The sequence below is a fragment of the Girardinichthys multiradiatus genome, chromosome 1, assembly GCF_021462225.1.
Source record: "Girardinichthys multiradiatus isolate DD_20200921_A chromosome 1, DD_fGirMul_XY1, whole genome shotgun sequence".
Lineage (NCBI taxonomy): Eukaryota > Metazoa > Chordata > Actinopteri > Cyprinodontiformes > Goodeidae > Girardinichthys > Girardinichthys multiradiatus.
This window is the reverse complement of record NC_061794.1, coordinates 39,896,043-39,913,364: the sequence shown is the minus strand read 5'-3', so window position 1 is coordinate 39,913,364 and position 17,322 is coordinate 39,896,043. Positions and strand designations below refer to the sequence as shown.

The 17,322-nt window shown below is 40.7% G+C and overlaps 1 protein-coding gene across 3 annotated transcripts; it reads right to left on the bottom strand.

Annotated features, from left to right (window-relative positions):
- Positions 1-600: 600 nt before the first annotated feature.
- On the bottom strand, positions 601-14,924 carry csrnp2 (cysteine-serine-rich nuclear protein 2). Of its 3 annotated transcripts, XM_047365038.1 has the most exons (6): positions 14,507-14,924; positions 14,230-14,348; positions 9,551-9,781; positions 9,151-9,413; positions 6,679-6,975; positions 601-4,317 (listed from the first exon to the last, which is right to left on the bottom strand). In XM_047365038.1, exons 3-6 carry the CDS (start codon positions 9,708-9,710, stop codon positions 3,385-3,387), a joined length of 1,653 nt encoding a protein of 550 aa, XP_047220994.1. In that variant the 5' UTR covers positions 9,711-9,781; positions 14,230-14,348; positions 14,507-14,924; the 3' UTR covers positions 601-3,384. The 3 variants fall into 3 exon arrangements, with proteins under 3 accessions (XP_047220994.1, XP_047220980.1, XP_047220986.1); XM_047365024.1 differs by having other exon boundaries at positions 14,230-14,924; XM_047365030.1 differs by having other exon boundaries at positions 9,551-9,723; positions 14,230-14,924.
- Positions 14,925-17,322: the final 2,398 nt, after the last annotated feature.

The window sequence follows — 17,322 nt, the reverse complement described above, 5'->3', positions numbered from 1 at the left end:
GAGCCAATAGACAGGACTGTGCACGGTGAAATGGACAGCAACCTTCATCCCGTAGCCAGACCAGTGAAAGTACTTCATAGATCAGTCAGACCTCAAAAACGCTATAAAGGCAACTAAGGATTGGCTTCAAAAGTTGAACATTAAGGTCATGTACTGAACTGTATATGAGCTTCGGGGTCTGTAGACCTTAATTCTAGAAAATCTGTAACAAGATCTGAAGCTTTGACTTGACAGGCAGTAGCCAAGAAATCTAAAGGATTTAGAGTTTCCGTGAAGCGGAGTGGATCAAAATCCCTCCTGAGACGTGTGGAAACCCGGAGACCAACTACAAGAAACGACTTGATGCTGGAATTGCCAACAAAGGTTCCTAAGTCTTCATTTTGACTTTTATGTATGTGCTGTGTTTTCCTGTAATTTGGTCTCTTCCTAAATCAAATTGTTTGTAAGTGAGCAAGCTTAAAAAATCTCCAGTGGATCAAACACTGTACTTATCTTAGTAATATCAGTAACATTTGTCTAACTTGTGAATCACATTTTAGACTTGTAATTTGTAACAAACAAAAAAAGTATTAAATGAAAAATAGACAGATTAAAACACAGTTTCTGCATGAAGTATTTTATTGTTTTTATTTTGTATAAAAACCTTTATTTTTCCACTTTAGGCAACAAGTAGTATGAGAGTCGCTCTCACAGCTTTTAGATGAAGTCAGAAGTCATCAGTCTTCTCAACAATCACACACTCCTTTCACACGGTTAAACACACAAACACAGACAGTAGAGTTAATTTGGTACAGTGGTCCCAAACCTAATTCTATAAGCAGAAAGCCAAGGACAAAAGCTTAACGATACTCAGCCTGCAATCATCGTTACTTCAAACATGGTATTATGTCAAGGCAAGTCACACGAGCACAGAAGAGCCACGAAAAATCTGCAGCCTCACAACTACTACAGGATACTGCTTTGTTAAAGCCTGATGGATGGCAGCGTCGTTTAATTAGGTCTGAAACCACTGCTTTGTTGCAGCTCATAAACAGGATTATATTAGGACAATACAAAAGGCTAAAGAAAAACATCAGACAACTTATACACAGCAGCACATCCTGTGTTAGGCAAACCGATGCCCAAAGCAACTGTAGGATGTTCAGGCAACTAAACAAAGGACTGATTTTGTGTAAGAGTTGTCGGCTCACTTCCGCAGCGCCGTATTCTTCAGACAGAGCTTAAAGAAAAGAAACCAGAAAAAGTTACACGACTGCATTTACACACTCGGCCATAGGAACGCCTCATTTTCTCGTCAGCACGTTTAGAATTTGCAGTGTCGGAGCTACTGCGTTTCTACAGGAGGCTCTCCGGTACTTTTAGTTCAGGATCAATCAGCGAGAAATATCTCCATGAAATCATTCCTCCTAACGGTTCGCAACAGTAAAGTGTAAATCTATAACATCAGCACCTTTTAGGTTTAAAATACGCTTTCTTACTAAAATTCCAGGTCTAATACAGTCTAATAAACATCCACAGGTGCATGCACACAGATTTAAATGCACCGTTCTCTCAGACATAGACGTACAACAGTAAAGTAGGTGAATACACATTTCACACACACAAAATCAGGCTGTAAATCTGATCCATAAATTATTAACATCACATTGATTGGTGTAAGTACTTTTAGCTACATATGTTGCAGTTCACTCTTGACTCATTAAATGCTTGTTTTTATTTCTAAAGTTCCTTGCAAATGCATTCACACCCCTTGAACTTTTGCAGATGTTGTCATGTTGCAACCACATGTTACATTTTGTATAAAATCCCCTTTACACGGATACCCTTAAATAAACCATCTGCCCTCAGAAGTCAGCTAATCGCTAATTATATTCAACCTGTGTGCGATACAATCTCTGTATAAATCCAGCTGTTCTGTGAAGGCCTTAAGAGTTGGTTGGAGAACATCAAAAAACAAATATCATCTTGAAGACCAAGAAACACAACAGACAGGTCGGGTATAAAACTGTGGAGAGGTTTAAAGCAGGGTTAGGTTATTGATCAGTGTTGAAAGAAAGCTAATGTGATTTATGTGCTTCCACATAATGGTTAAATTCAAACGATAGTGATGTGTTAGAATGACCTAGTCAAAGTCCAGACCTTATTCCAACTGAGAATCTGTGGTAAGATTTTAAAATTGCTCTTCAAAGCTGTTCCTTATCCAATCTGAGCTGTGCAAAGGACAAACTTCCAGTCAAAGAATACAAATGCACTCCACACTTTTCAGATTTCTAACAGCAAAAAAAAAAAAAAAAAAGACAAAAAACATATATTTTTTTCTTCCATTTCACAATTAACTACTTTTGATTGGTCTATGACCATAAAATCTTTATAAAACGACTGAAATGTGTGGTTGTAACATTGAAAACATTTAAAAGGTTCCAGGGAAACAAATACTTTTGCAAGGTACTGGCAACGTTTCTAATCAGAACGTCCTTACACAAAAAAGCCTTTAAATGACTAAAAATGTATATTCTGGCATATTCAGAACATGATATGACTGAATATGATGTAATAATGTAGCACTGTGAAAGAAATAACTATTCCTTTCATTCGCAAACAAACTGCAAGCACTTTAAATCCAACAGCATCTAATTCACAAAAGACATATTAATTCAAGAAGTAATGTCAGTAAACAAGCTGTAAGTGACCTTTTCTTTTTGTCTGTTTGACTGCAATTGTGCCAGCAGTTCAAAGTAAGCGATAGTAACAACTAGGGCCGGTGCTAATCTGCCGCTCTCTTGGTTCTTCCTTCATATCTCTGGGCGGTGGAGCCCCAAAAAGAGCTGCTTTCACTTCACAATGTGCATACAGATAAAAAAAAAAGCAGCTCTCCAGCATGTCGCTAATTCTGCATGTACAGTACGCAAAAACAAGTATTTCCAGGATCATTCGGTGTGATCAGGGGCCTTCATTTGGCATGACTACAGCATAAGGTTTGCCAGAAGTGGAAAAAGAGCCAGCAGTTACACCAGCATCTTGCGCACAATTAACAGTTTGTTGTTCAGCGTTGATAGCTTTATACATCAAGCAAACAAAAAGCTTACATCAGCATCTACACTCTGTTTCTGTAGCTGTTTTAATGGTTTCCAAATAAGGCTGCATTTATCACCCCCAACAGAACTCCCTCCAATGTTGCCGTTTGTAACTGCATTTTCACTACACCTTGGAAGTGATCTTTATGTGCTTCCAGCAGCTCTCCTCCTGCCTTCTAATACCTTCTGCACATAACTTAATGTTACTCTAAGAGACCTGTAGACGTTGATAGCAGTGATAAATGTGGAATATGTATTTTACTCATCTTAGATGAAGCTATTGTGCAAAATATCTGCAAAGACGTAAATGCTAAACTTCAAGAGGCAGCAGATTTACTTCTTTCTCCAAGGAGGACTCCTCTTGGTTCTGCTCTTTAGGGGCATTTTCATCATGACTTGCGGGCCTCTCCTTTACCTCAACTGCACACTTATCTGTGCACAAATTCATGTTGGTCAAGCACTCGCCCACACTCTGTTTGCTGGAAATGTCATCATGTGTATCCCCTTCAACAGCCTCGACTATTTCTCGGTTCTTCTCTGCATGCTCAGTTCCACCCGTGTTCTGCGAGGGCTCGTTCTGTTCATCTTCCTCTGTTGCCGGCAGCGTCTCAAAGGCTGCGGGCTCTATGGTGCTGAGCTGATAGTAGAGCAGAGAGGAGGAGTCTTTGAGGAGGTCAGAGGGGCTCTCCTCCTGGGTGTCAGAGATGCAAAAGACCGTAGCCCCTGTAGGAAAAGGTCCCTGCAGGAGGATCTGATCCACACCTGGAGCTTCTGCTTGCCTAGGTAGGAGGCAGAGAGGGTGCTCTGAGACCCCACCAGAATTCAGCTCCTGCTGCACTGCCTCCCCTTCTGCCTCTTCCCTTTCCCTCCTCTCCTGCTCCTCTGCGCTCTGCAGGTGCAGCACAGCTGTCTCATTCTCTCGCTCCAAAATATCCTGCTCCACCATGAGATCATGAACCTCTTCCACTGACTGGACCTCGCTCTCTTCAAGCTCCGAGTCCAGACCGATGCCTGAGGACAAGGTTGGGGATGTGGGGCACGTCGAAGAGGGTGAATACATCGGGTCGGAGTCAGTATATGGCTCCCCAGGTCCTTGTATTGGGAGCCTCCTCTTCTCCAAGTCCAGCTTCATTATGGTATGTAGGTAGTGCGTTCGGACACGCAGGGGGTTGAACTCGATGCGGCCCGCAACGTTGCCACAGCCGTCCCTTGAGCAGCCACATGGGAAAGACATTCGATCCACCTGCAGAACAAAGTAGATACTTTTCAATTTCCCTTTTTTATTTAATGGACAAACACTTCAACTCTAGAAAATTAAATCAGGAAAAATGACACTGAATGCACATCACAAATGGAGCTTAGGCAAAAATATGTAAGACAACAAACACATTATCTAAATACTGTCGGGTTGAGATTTCTAATGACTAAAAATATAAACAATAACTACAACAAACTAAATAAGGTGTGTAGGTCAGGAAATATACTGTTAAAATTCAATCAAAATCTAGAAATGAATCCATAACAATTAAATCAATAAGCAGTAGCCACTTGATGTGGATCAAATGAAACAATTTTGCACTGAGAATGATTATTCATGACAAGAAAACAGTTGAGACAGTTACTGATCTTCCTTTCTAGTACTGGATAACCTGTCAAGGTCCAGACTCAGAGGAATTGTGAAAAACCAAACAACTCCATCTCAGACTCGTCTCCGGCATTAGATAAAATGTTCTGAGTTAAAGACAAGCATGTTTCATGTGGGGATGTTGCGCATTGTTAGTTTTCTATCACACTTAACTAATTTAATTTTGGTTCTCTTCTTGTTATGCAAAACATAAAAAAGTTCAAATGGTTTAAGTTATTGTGCAAGGCATTGTAACTGAAGTCAGAAATCCTAGTCCACACTAGTCGAGACCTACAGGTCCTTCTCAAAATTTAAGCATATTGTGATAAAGTTCATTATTTTCCATAATGTCATGATGAAAATTTAACATTCATATATTTTAGATTCATTGCACACTAACTGAAATATTTCAGGTCTTTTATTGTCTTAATACGGATGATTTTGGCATACAGCTCATGAAAACCCAAAATTCCTATCTCACAAAATTATCATGTCATTAAAAGGGTCTCTAAACGAGCTATGAACCTAATCATCTGAATCAACAAGTTAACTCTAAACACCTGCAAAAGATTCCTGAGGCCTTTAAAACTCCCAGCCTGGTTCATCACTCAAAACCCCAATCATGGGTAAGACTGCCGACCTGACTGCTGTCCAGAAGGCCACTATTGACACCCTCAAGCAAGAGGGTAAGACACAGAAAGACATTTCTGAACAAATAGGCTGTTCCCACAGTGCTGTATCAAAGCACCTCAGTGGGAAGTCTGTGGGAAGGAAAAAGTGTGGCAGAAAACGCTGCACAACGAGAAGAGGTGACCGGACCCTGAGGAAGATTGTGGAGAAGGGCCGATTCCAGACCTTGGGGGACCTGCGGAAGCAGTGGACTGAGTCTGGAGTAGAAACATCCAGAGCCACCGTGCACAGGCGTGTGCAGGAAATGGGCTACAGGTGCCGCATTCCCCAGGTCAAGCCACTTTTGAACCAGAAACAGCGGCAGAAGCGCCTGACCTGGGCTACAGAGAAGCAGCACTGGACTGTTGCTCAGTGGTCCAAAGTACTTTTTTCGGATGAAAGCAAATTTTGCATGTTATTCGGAAATCAAGGTGCCAGAGTCTGGAGGAAGACTGGGGAGAAGGAAATGCCAAAATGCCAGAAGTCCAGTGTCAAGTACCCACAGTCAGTGATGGTCTGGGGTGCCGTGTCAGCTGCTGGTGTTGGTCCACTGTGTTTTATCAAGGGCAGGGTCAATGCAGCTAGCTATCAGGAGATTTTGGAGCACTTCATGCTTCCATCTGCTGAAAAGCTTTATGGAGATGAAGATTTCATTTTTCAGCACGACCTGGCACCTGCTCACAGTGCCAAAACCACTGGTAAATGGTTTACTGACCATGGTATCACTGTGCTCAATTGGCCTGCCAACTCTCCTGACCTGAACCCCATAGAGAATCTGTGGGATATTGTGAAGAGAACGTTGAGAGACTCAAGACCCAACACTCTGGATGAGCTAAAGGCCGCTATCGAAGCATCCTGGGCCTCCATAAGACCTCAGCAGTGCCACAGGCTGATTGCCTCCATGCCACGCCGCATTGAAGCAGTCATTTCTGCCAAAGGATTCCCGACCAAGTATTGAGTGCATAACTGTACATGATTATTTGAAGGTTGACGTTTTTTGTATTAAAAACACTTTTCTTTTATTGGTCGGATGAAATATGCTAATTTTGTGAGAGGAATTTTGGGTTTTCATGAGCTGTATGCCAAAATCATCCGTATTAAGACAATAAAAGACCTGAAATATTTCAGTTAGTGTGCAATGAATCTAAAATATATGAATGTTAAATTTTCATCATGACATTATGGAAAATAATGAACTTTATCACAATATGCTAATATTTTGAGAAGGACCTGTACTTTAGACAAGGAATCTTTGCAAACTGCATGATTTTTCTTCTCTTTTAGCAAGTCCTTCAGGCCAACAAGGCTTACCTGGCACTTAATTCCTGCCTGGCTGCAGCCGCAGTGGCGAGGGTCGCAGAACAAGCGGCAATCACAGCCACATTCCTCCCTGGAGAGGCGGATGGCTCTGAGTTCAGCTTTCTCCCGGGCATCTATGCGCATAATGCCAGAGGCTCGCAGGAGGGCTCGGCGACGCTTCGTAGGCAAAGGCTGAAGGAAGAAACAGTCGTCTACCTCAACGGCGTCCACATCGAGGTCCTCGTCTGATACGTCCTCCAGAGTAAGTAGGTCTGCCTGAGCGCACTCCACCGTTCCATTCCTCGTCAGCTGTGGATGAGAATGTAGAGCTGTGAAGAGACTGCTTTCCTCATTCAGGCGCAAGATTAAAGGTTAAAATGTCAGAACTTAAGATCAGCTTCAGTTGCGCTGGATTTCCATTAGAGGGAAAATCCAGCTCGTTTTATAAAAGGAAAGATTTTAAAATGACAAAACTATGTTTTTATTATAAAGATCATTTTATTCTGAGATGTGCCAATCAGGCTTTTACTGGCTTATACCGATTTACTTTCTTTTAAGTCTGCTAATTCTGATTGTTCTTCCTAAAGAATACAGCAGAAAAATCAGAGAAACTATCCTGCAGGCTCTTTGATAGAAGAAGCCAGTGTGTATCCAACAGAAAATGAACGATACACAGTATTATCCCTATTTTCTGGGAAAGACAGATGCATTTCTCCGATTTTTATCAACTCAATAAATGCACTCTGTTGGTTGATAAGTTTATAGTCCAAAGAGTGGTTGTAATTTACCTAATGAATAGGATGAACAAGATCTGATTTTCCGGTTTTTGACCTGCCGATGAAGGGAAAACTGGCTGATTCTAATCTCTTCCTCTCCACATCTCTACTTTTAATAATTACTATAGTATGAACAAAATCTATCTTGCATTTGGACGAGTCAGTTGTTCTGTGATTTGTCAATTTACACCAGTTTCTTTAACTGACCCACAAGCTATTAAAAAAATGTTAGACAGGGGTGATTTAGGGCCAGTACAATTCATTGATCCTATTTCAAACATATGAATGGAATTATCTAATACTTTATTAAGTTAAAAATACAAACAACAGTGTTGCAGTAAATGTTTAGGGGAATAAAGTTTCTAAAACCTCCAGAGGCCATCGGCCCTTTTGGGAGTTTGTGTTGAAGTTCAGCCTGCAGCAACTGAACTGATGACATCACACAAATTGGCGCTTAACGCAGGTGAAAACCTTTCCACTCTCTTGGTTAAGCAGCAGAATTTTAAACAGGAATGAAAATAACAGTAGAAGACTCTTTAAATAGTACAACAACCAATGGAAAACCTGTGAAATATCTGGAGAATATCCAAAGACAAAAAAACTACATGATAAAAATGACTGCAATAGGCTGCAACAAACTACAGCCCTCAACATCACTGTCTCTGGGGATATTTGGTCCAAAATGGTATTAGTGATGAAAAAGCAGACGTGGGTACAGAATCAGTTTTTGTTTAGAAAATGATCCTCCTCAAAGAAAGACTGAGAGGATTACATGTTTCCAGCTGTATGATGCAAGGAAAAAAAGGACGGTATAAATCAATATTCCCGTTTTTAGTTTAAAGAAAAAAATAAGATGTATCCTGGATCACAGATAAAAAAGGGAAAATCCAGACTGTTCTCTGCAACACATCTTAAACTCTCTGGAAAGGATGTCTTTACCAGTAAAACAAACAAACATTTTTACAGATAAACGCATAAAAATGTAACAAAAACAATAAAAAAAATTAAAAAAAAGAAATTATATTTATGTAAGTGTTTTGATACTGTATTTAATAAATAATCAGTTGGTAAAGTATTAATTGAAACTTTAGTTCAATAAATGTTAATATTATGGACATTTATTTCAGTATTTTTTAATCATTCCTTATTCATATTTCCATGCAGCCATCAGGAAATAATTTTAACCGTCAATTAAATAAATAGTGAAATCATTATAAATGCTTATAACATAAATGAATTCAACTTTTCATTAATGATTTTTACATTTAATCTTTTAGTGAGGTATTTTATAAATTATGGAAATGTTTAAATAATTGTTTATCGAGGGAATTTTCATTTTTATTCAAATTTGTACATAGAAAAATATCTAGGCCATTTTACAATTTACTTATTACATTTCTGAATTGTGGCACTTTAAAATAAATTCATCATTCGAAAACTATATTTACTCAGGTTATGTTTGTCTGATATTTTTATTTGCTTGCTGAAAAAACATTTAAGTGTGACAAAAAAAGCAAAAAAAAAAAGACTAAATCTGTAAGAGGCAAATACTTTTACACCAGCAGTAGTCAATGTTAAACAGTTGTCAGTGGTCATAATGTTATGCCGGATCAGTGCATGTAAGTCAATAACCTTTATTAGATATGTTCTTAATTAATGCAGAAAAGATCTCTTAAGTTTGTCACAGAGTCTCGGAGGAGAGGGCTACCTTCATCTTGCGAGCGTTAAGCTTCTCCTGACGTAGGTGCTGGTGCAGAGTGTGTCTGTGGCTGCTTTCCTGCTCGCGTGCAAACTCGCCCAGCGTGTAGTGCCTGATGGAGGAGTGGTGACGGGCCATGCCGAGGGAGCTGCCCCCCTGGCTGGGCACGCTGGTGAAGCCCTGCCGCCGGGGGAAGTAATACACCGTCACCACATCGAAGCGTACCCGCTTCCCCCCGGGTGACGGCTTGTGCTGTCTGAGGATGGAGGTGGCTGTTGTAGTGGCGGGGAGGGAAAGAGACAAATGTTTAGCACTGAGCGTTTCATGTCAGCTATTAAATATCACGCTGCGGTTTGGAGCAGGTGTGTTGCTTTTCCTTTTTCCTTGCATGTCTCTTCCAGTTACTTACGAGTGAATGGGGTGCTGGAAGGTGGGTTGAGGCTGTCACAGCTATCTGCGCTGTCACTGCTGGAGATGTCATCGTCCGAGTCCTTAGGTGTAGAGAACAGAGAGCCGCTGTCCACCTCTTCATATCTTCTTTTGAGGCTTATGGACGGACCTGCCTCCATGGAAACCTGCTATCTGAGGGCACAGATCAGCACAGGTCGAGACCGGAACAAAAGGCACAGCGTATGAATACCTGTGAAGAGGTTTCATGAGAGAAACAATGTCTTTGCATGTTTGAAGACTAAATATTTGTGTCGTTTTTAAGACAAGCAGGTCAAAGTGTTCTGAATAAGGTCCATTTTTACGCCTTCGCCATAGAAACAAAAAACATAGACGACATTTGCGCAATCCGGCCTGCTTTCATCTGTATTCCACCTCCATCATTTCATCTGTCTGCCCCCCACCACCACTCCATCCTGAACATCGCACATCAAATCCTATTCTGAAATGATCAAGTGTAGAACTGTAACCATAGCAACTGGGCAAGCATAGTTTGTGTGAAGAGCTTCGAAGCAAACGGTTTCTATGGCATTAACCCAGCTGATTCTGTTCGAGACAGCACAAGCTGGAATTTATCACATCTGCAGCTTAATCAAAGTGAATGAAAGCACCTTAAACATTTTATTTTAGATTTCGCTTTGAATCTGTATTACTAATACAAATGAAAGCACACTCAGAAAGCACAGACAGATTCATAGATAGATAAATAGCTCCAAAGACAGATGGGCGGTCAGACTGACTGACAGACAGATGTAGAATGACAAGTCTAAGCATTTTAGATTTTTAACTAGTTAAGTCCAGATTCCTCAAAATCAGTGAAATGGCCCCTTGAATTACTGCCAAATTAAAAGCTGTGAGTGAGATTTCAACTTTAGCAATAGCCACTCTCAGGATAAGCATACAATTTCTCACAGGGCCTTCAAGGAAGTGGGTAATTTAGCTCAACTGGACTCCATTATAATCAATAAGTAAACTTCTTCCGCTTACAGACTACTTTTTTTTGTAAGTGCTTGTGGAACCTCCCTACTCCATCCTGGGCATTGAGCCATATCACCAGTATTAAAAACCACTGCCTATAAGGTCATTTTGATGGTGATTAGTAGTTTTTCCAAACAGGACTTTGTTTAAATGGTCCATTTGAACAAAGTCCTGTTCAAATAGTCCAGTTGACTAGAAAGGTCAACTGCCCATGTTGCTTTTAACATCTCTAATGAAAACATTAAATAGAATACGAACAATTTTCCCCTCCAAAAAGCATTGGTTCCTTAGATATATAAAGACATGATGAAGTAAAAAATTAAATAACTAAAGCTAACAAAATATCTCCTAAATAAAGGAAAACACTTTTGGTCCAAGGTTGATTATGAGAACTCATTTACTGTTAGCTGGAAGCTTGTGATTATATTAAAATGGGGACAGCATGTGAGAGGGTTTTAAGGATACTGTACAGCTGCTGTCTGTGTGACAGTGACAGTTTTTGACATAGAGGAGATGGCTCACCATCCAGGGCAGCATGGTCTAGGGGAGACCACAACCACTCAGAAAATACAAATCATTTGTCGGTTGCTCCTCAAACGAGTTTTAATATAGCTTAAATTCATGTCTAGTAAAACTGGAGTGGCCACCGCGATGTAAAGCCTATGACAGTTTTTTTCCATACACTGTTGTGTGGAATAATCAAGTCGGACTCATTCATGCCACAACTGCATCGGTAGGCCAGCCGTGATTAGATGCAGGTTGTGTTGTCCTGCTCCATTGGTTTTCAAATGTTTGTATCCATTCTGATAAAAGGTTAAAGACTCTTCTTCTGCTGCCATTCTTCTTGTTGAGCGGTATTATTTATCATAGTAGTGACTCCTATTGTTTGAGACGAGAGCTGCAGTCAGCATGCCACTGAAAGAGTTTTAAGGAACTTGAATGCAGTTTTATTCATCCTGGTCATGAAGAAACACCTTATGGTATGCTATGGGGGCCATTCTAATGCTGTTCAGTGTAAATTCTTTATGAATCAAGACTTTAATCATCTCTAGTTTAAAATCTAGTTAATTGGATTATTCTAGACTGAATCGACTCTTTAAGCCACAGTTTGTGGTTTATTACACTGGTGTTCTATTTGTACATACAGCCAAAAAAGGAGCATTTTCAAACTGATTTGGCATTCGGACCACCTTTCATTAGGCATAAAAAGCACGAGTAACAATGAGCGGTGGAACCAGGACTTAATTATTCAACACTGATGACACATTCTTTAAAACACAGTTTGTGATCCGTGACGCCTTTACTCCATCTGGGATTGAATAAAATTGTATTAGATCTATGCATTAAGGCTGCACAATATTAATAAAGCATATACAGGTCCTTCTCAAAATATTAGCATATTGTGATAAAGTTCATTATTTTCCATAATGTCATAATGAAAATTTAACATTCATATATTTTAGATTCATTGCACACTAACTGAAATATTTCAGGTCTTTTATTGTCTTAATACGGATGATTTTGGCATACAGCTCATGAAAACCCAAAATTCCTATCTCACAAAATTAGCATATCATTAAAAGGGTCTCTAAACGAGCTATGAACCTAATCATCTGAATCAACGAGTTAACTCTAAACACCTGCAAAAGATTCCTGAGGCCTTTAAAACTCCCAGCCTGGTTCATCACTCAAAACCCCAATCATGGATAAGACTGCCGACCTGACTGCTGTCCAGAAGGCCACTATTGACACCCTCAAGCAAGAGGGTAAGACACAGAAAGACATTTCTGAACGAATAGGCTGTTCCCAGAGTGCTGTATCAAGGCACCTCGGTGGGAAGTCTGTGGGAAGGAAAAAGTGTGGCAGAAAACGCTGCACAACGAGAAGAGGTGACCGGACCCTGAGGAAGATTGTGGAGAAGGGCCGATTCCAGACCTTGGGGGACCTGCGGAAGCAGTGGACTGAGTCTGGAGTAGAAACATCCAGAGCCACCGTGCACAGGCGTGTGCAGGAAATGGGCTACAGGTGCAGCATTCCCCAGGTCAAGCCACTTTTGAACCAGAAACAGCGGCAGAAGCGCCTGACCTGGGCTACAGAGAAGCAGCACTGGACTGTTGCTCAGTGGTCCAAAGTACTTTTTTCGGATGAAAGCAAATTCTGCATGTCATTCGGAAATCATGGTGCCAGAGTCTGGAGGAAGACTGGGGAGAAGGAAATGCCAAAATGCCAGAAGTCCAATGTCAAGTACCCACAGTCAGTGATGGTCTGGGGTGCCGTGTCAGCTGCTGGTGTTGGTCCACTGTGTTTTATCAAGGGCAGGGTCAATGCAGCTAGCTATCAGGAGATTTTGGAGCACTTCATGCTTTTATCTGCTGAAAAGCTTTATGGAGATGAAGATTTAATTTTTCAGCACGACCTGGCACCTGCTCACAGTGCCAGAACCACTGGTAAATGGTTTACTGACCATGGTATCACTGTGCTCAATTGGCCTGCCAACTCTCCTGACCTGAACCCCATAGAGAATCTGTGGGATATTGTGAAGAGAACGTTGAGAGACTCAAGACCCAACACTCTGGATGAGCTAAAGGCCGCTATCGAAGCATCCTGGGCCTCCATAAGACCTCAGCAGTGCCACAGGCTGATTGCCTCCATGCCACGCTGCATTGAAGCAGTCATTTCTGCCAAAGGATTCCCGACCAAGTATTGAGTGCATAACTGTACATGATTATTTGAAGGTTGACGTTTTTTGTATTAAAAACACTTTTCTTTTATTGGTCGGATGAAATATGCTAATTTTGTGAGATAGGAATTTTGGGTTTTCATGAGCTGTATGCCAAAATCATCCGTATTAAGACAATAAAAGACCTGAAATATTTCAGTTAGTGTGCAATGAATCTAAAATATATGAATGTTAAATTTTCATCATTACATTATAGAAAATAATGAACTTTATCACAATATGCTAATATTTTGAGAAGGACCTGTATATATATATATATATATATATATATATATATATATATATATATATATATATATATATATATATATATACATTGATTGCAGTCCTCTCTTTCGTTCCCCCATCACAATGTTCTCACCACTCTCCTGATGAGCTTTAGATCTTAACTAGATCTACATGAGGTGTAGGCATCAAGGACCATGAAAGTCCATCAAGGTGACCAAATGTGTTATTGGCAAGCAGAGTTTTAAGGCATGGATCCTGGTATAAACATCTAACCAATCCTTTTTGATTGCAACATCACATACACTGATACTGCAATTCAATATATTGTGCATTTCTACTATGCATCTGTGCACACAAAGTAGTGCCCAGAGCACCATCCATGCAAGAACTGGCGCTGAAAATGATAAGAGGTGAATTTTCCGTGAACAAAAGCAGACCTGGAGTTTCTTTCACCGAAGCTGGCTGCTGTGTATCAATCTAACAATGACTTGCAGTGTGGAGATAATGAGTGGCAAAATGCATCGTCAAATACTGAATACTATCAGTTTAACAGGCAAATCCTCGGTCCCCCTATCACCATTTAATCATCTATAGCCCCCTTTTTTCCACTCGCCCTCTCCCTTTCATGCACACACACACACACACACAAAGGCAAAGCCCCCCCATTTCATTTAAGAGACACTAAACCTCCTTACCTGGGGCAGAAAGAGGGACCCTTAATCCAACAGCCTCGGAGGTCGTCTGTTCAATAAGAGCTGCACATCAATCTTTTAACGCGCTCTGGGAGGCTTTTTATGTGCAAAAACCGATATCCCTGCAACAAAGTGATCTGGCTGATTGTCAATTTGCAACACTTCTCTCTGTCCCTCTCCAGCTATATGAGGTTACTTGGGTTGCAAGCTCATTGTTCTGCACACCGACAGATTACAGTTGCCTGACAGGAGCGACAGCTTTTATTTAAATGTGTCATACCTCTCTGTTTAAAGGACAGCCGAGAGAAAAAAAGAAAGAGGGGCGTCATTGGGTTGGCGGTGGGTTATTTCCCAACATTTCTCGGTGGAGGATGAACAACGCACACAGTCGGGTGTGTTATCTTCCCAATATAAGGCAGGAAATTGTAATATTGGACAAATCCGCTGACATTTGTGCTCGTTTAACGCATTTTTTCCCTTTCTGTTTCCTCACCGGGACCGGCTCGGTCGGCTGGGCTCACTTCGCCGTCTTCTCGCTTTTAAATAAAACAAAATAGGAGAAAAAAAAAAATACGCCGCGGATTAGTTTGTTTCGTTTGGTGCCAAATTGTTGGAGAATTTCTAACGAGAAGAGGCTTTACCTCCACCCCGGTTCGACCCGGCCCCGCTTGTTACAATGTAACAATGGAGGAAGAAATTCTTTCCTGCGGACGTATTTATACTTATTGTGACATCACAAACTCGCCCTGCGACGAGGCATGCTGGGAAGTTGAGTTTTTTTGGATTCATTTCTCAATCTCTTTGTTCACTCCAGCTTTTAGCTTTGATGGCATTTCAGAGTCGTCAGCACACATGGCTCCATGCGAACACAACCACAGATTTCCGATGTTCTTTAAATTACACAAATAAAACTAAATAACACCAATAAAATAATTTGTCACCTCCAACACCAGAATATAAGTTGGATCATTTTTCAGAACATGTTATTATAAAGCAGGAGGTGCTTCCACATTATCTGGACAAGGTCAAGCTTGTTTCTGGTGTGAGCTGGACTCTACCAGGCCTGAGCCTAGTTCAGGATCCTGTTTGTGGATCATTCCCGGGCCCTACCACTCTCCGTTTCCAGTTCATACAGCTGTCTTCAGTTTGTGCTCTCTTGTTGCACTGAGATGTTTTGGATCATCAAACCAATTCTAACATTAGACAAAGATGATCTGAGAAAATACAAAATGCAGTTTACAAATAAAGGTTTCCTTCGTTAGGGGGAAAAAAGGGCAATTAAATCTCACCGTATGTGAAAAGTGACAACATTACCAGATATCAAGCAATTAGGCTTTAACATCAATGCGAATTAATTCTCTTTTTTGCTAAATTGTTTTAATTCAGTCACTTTTGGGGATTTTTGAGTATGAATGGTCTATCTAAGGTTATACCCCAGCTACTCAATTGGATTTAGGTCCAGAGTTTGACTAGGCCACATCAAAATCTTTTAATTAGTTGGGAGTTCTTTTGACAGATTGAATAGTGGACTTTGTGTGCTTTGGATCATTGTTCTTTTGCATAATCCACGTGCACTTGAATATAAGGTCTGAATCCTTTGTAATGTCTACATTCTTCATGGCATTGATTCAGCTACGTGTAAGAAACATTCATCGGAGCTTTTGTTCCATATTGACATGATTTGCCAGCTGCACATCTCTTATGTTAAACTCTTTAGCCATCCTACTGTACTGGAAATAGATCTTTTGACTGTGGAGGCCACTGGAGTACAGTGAACTAATAGTCATTTTCAGGGAACCAGTTTAAGGTAATCTGAGCTTGGTGACATGGTGCATTATCCTGCTGGAAGTGGCCAACAGAAGGTGGGAACACTGTGGTCATAACAGGATGAACATGTTCAGAAACAATGATCAGGCTGTACTCTTGCAATTAAACCAGACTCAGTTGATACAAAGAGGCCCACAATGCGCCAAGACAAAATCACTAATGGATGGATCCATGTTTTCATACTGTTTTTGTTTGTTTTGGTGGCACTAGTGGCATTTTGTCTTTTCTTGAAAGTAGGCAGACAGGAAATGGGGTGAAGAGAGGAGGAAGACATGCAGTACAGGTCACCAGTGCCAGGACTCAAACCAGAGGACAGCAACGTCGAGGGCCACAGCCTCTGAACACATGGTGTCCATGCGTTGTTGTTTTAGCCAGACCCTACCATTTGAACGTCGCAGCTGAAATAAAGACTTATCTGACCAGGCAGCGTATTTCTGATCTAATATTGCTAAATTTTTGTAAGCCTGTGCAAACTATAGCCTCAATTTATCTTTCTTAGCTGACAGGAGTGGCATTCAGTGTGGTCTTTTACTGCTGCTGTGGTCCATTTGTTACAAGGTTTGTAAATCTTAAACCTGTTTATGAAAATCCCAGTAGATTTAGAGTTTCTGAAATGCCCAGACCAGCCCATCTGACACCATGCCATGTTCAAAGTCAATTAAATATACTTTCTTCCCGATCCTGATGCTTGTTTCGAACTCCTTTACCATGTATAGATCCCTAAACACATGAGGTAGCTGTAATGTGATTGATTGATTGTGTTAAAAAGCAGCTCAACAGGGGCCCCTAATAAAGTTGCTAGTGAGTGTACAGGTCCTTCTCAAAATATTAGCATATTGTGATAAAGTTCATTATTTTCCATAATGTCATGATGAAAATTTAACATTCATATATTTTAGATTCATTGCACACTAACTGAAATATTTCAGGTCTTTTATTGTCTTAATACGGATGATTTTGGCATACAGCTCATGAAAACCCAAAATTCCTCTCACAAAATTAGCATATTTCATCCGACCAATAAAAGAAAAGTGTTTTTAATACAAAAAACGTCAACCTTCAAATAGTCATGTACAGTTATGCACTCAATACTTGGTCGGGAATCCTTTGGCAGAAATGACTGCTTCAATGCGGCGTGGCATGGAGGCAATCAGCCTGTGGCACTGCTGAGGTCTTATGGAGGCCCAGGATGCTTCGATAGCGGCCTTTAGCTCATCCAGAGTGTTGGGTCTTGAGTCTCTCAACGTTCGCTTCACAATATCCCACAGA